Source organism: Galeopterus variegatus, unplaced genomic scaffold, assembly GCF_000696425.1.
Source record: "Galeopterus variegatus unplaced genomic scaffold, G_variegatus-3.0.2 Scaffold3698, whole genome shotgun sequence".
NCBI lineage: Eukaryota > Metazoa > Chordata > Mammalia > Dermoptera > Cynocephalidae > Galeopterus > Galeopterus variegatus.
The window spans coordinates 25,430-27,260 of NW_007729809.1; the positions used below are offsets into that span (position 1 = coordinate 25,430).

Sequence of the window (1,831 nt, forward strand, 5' to 3'; positions counted from 1 at the left end):
CTGAACGTGGACCTGACCCAGAATGTGCAGTACAACCAGAACCGGTGAGCTCCTGCCCCCAGGGAGGGCGGGAGGAGGCACAGTGGCTGTCAGTGCAGCTCACGGTGCCAGAGCCTGAGTGAGGGGCAGCCCCGCAGCCTGGTGATGGCTCCTTCACCTTCGCTTGCAGGGGCCACTTATGCCAGAGGATGACTGCCCTGAAGTATGGGCCTGGCCCCATTTTGGTCCTCAAGTTTTTTTAGTGCTGTGTAATTTTGTGTATTTGCATAAGTCATTCAGCATGACTCATCAATGCACATGGTACTTTATTTAGTGAGTTACATCACACTGTGTTTCTCTAGCCTTTTTGTGTCCCTCTCTGAATATATTGCTTTTTAGGAGCTTTAGCACTGAAGAAAATGAGAAAGTAACTTTCATAGGTTGCTCTCCAAGAATCTAGCTACAGAAGTGCTCACGTCTCAGGAATACCTCTTCACCAGATGTCTGTTGAGCATCTCTGTGCGCCAGGCCCTGGACACGAAGCCCACGATACCCATGTAGGAGTGTCAGTTTCAGAGCCAGACCGAGCTGCTGGGCATATGGGTTCTGCCACTTGTCAGCTTTGTGGTTTAGGCACTGACTCTCTGAGACTGTGTTCCCCGGCTATAAAAGGGGGCTAATAATTTTTCCCAGGAAAGCTGGTGGCTGGTGCTTTCTATGTTTCTCATGTAGTACCTGGCACATAGCACGCGGTCATCCAGTGGTGGTCCTAATGTGGTTTAACCTCGGGTCCATACTGCCTTCCCTGTAGAGATGTCGCTCTCTGTCCCGTTTGTTGCCTGGTCTGTTTTGCCTGATATCCTCCCACTTCCTGTTCCAGAGTAAGGTCTCGAGGCAGGACTGAGGTGCTGGTGGGGAGCTGGGGGCGTGAGCTGCGTCCAGTCAGCTCTGCACCTCCTCTGGTTGAGCAGGTTTACATGTGACGACGTGGACTTCAACTTGCGGGTGCACAGCGCCGGCCTCCTGCTCTGCCGCTTCAACCGCTTCAGCGTCATGAAGAAGCAGATCGCGGTGGGTGGGCACAGGGCCTTCCACATCACGTCCAAGGTGAGGCCGCCTCGCTGTCTGGCGCACTGTCTGGGTCCTCTGCCTGGGCTGCTGTGGTGTGAACACTGAGGGTGGGAGCCCTTGGGGAGACCATGTCATCTCTTTCAAGGGAGTGGGGTGGGGCTTGACCACCAGGTAGAATTAGTGACCACTTTTGATTGGCACCGAACTCTGGGAGGTGAAAGGCTCCATCAGGTGCCTGGGAATTTAAGATGTAAAATCGCAGCAAGTCCTGAGGTTCTGTGTCTTCCAGGAAGCCACACAGGCTGGCATGTCTCTGCCTGACCCTTTCTCTGTCTGTCACCTTCTGTCTTGAATCCTGCCCTGATGACATCAGCCAGCTCTGATCCCAGATGCCTTTCCCAGCCTCTGTCCCTCCTGGTCTCCACTAACTCCTTCTTATTACCTGCCCTGAGCTGGGCCAGGTGTGCATTCAGACACCAGTTCCACCCTGCCACCTGCCCCCACAGGCAGCTAGTGAAAGCCCATCCTCATGCCTCTTGCAAAGTAGAAAGACCTTTAAATAAAAGGCCTGTACTTCCAGAAGAACTTGGGAATCATTTTGCTAAGCCTTCCCGCCCCCCACCATCACTGAGATTATTTAAATTGGAATTGTGTTAGATTTGTAGTTTAATTTGTGGAGAATTGAGATCTTTACTATATTAAGTCTTTCTACCAAAGAGCCTGATGTGCCTTTAAAGCTAATTTTTCTTTTATGTCCCTCAGTGTCATTTCTTTTTTTTTT

General features: G+C 51.6%; 1 protein-coding gene across 1 annotated transcript in view; it reads left to right on the top strand.

Annotated features, from left to right (window-relative positions):
• GREB1 (growth regulation by estrogen in breast cancer 1) overlaps positions 1 to 1,831 on the top strand; it is a 27,066-nt gene that overhangs the window by 19,735 nt on the left and 5,500 nt on the right. Inside the window, exons 12-13 of the mRNA XM_008585751.1 lie at positions 3 to 44; positions 951 to 1,086. Coding sequence (XP_008583973.1) covers positions 3 to 44; positions 951 to 1,086 — 178 coding nt within the window. The remainder of the gene's footprint in view (positions 1 to 2; positions 45 to 950; positions 1,087 to 1,831) is intronic.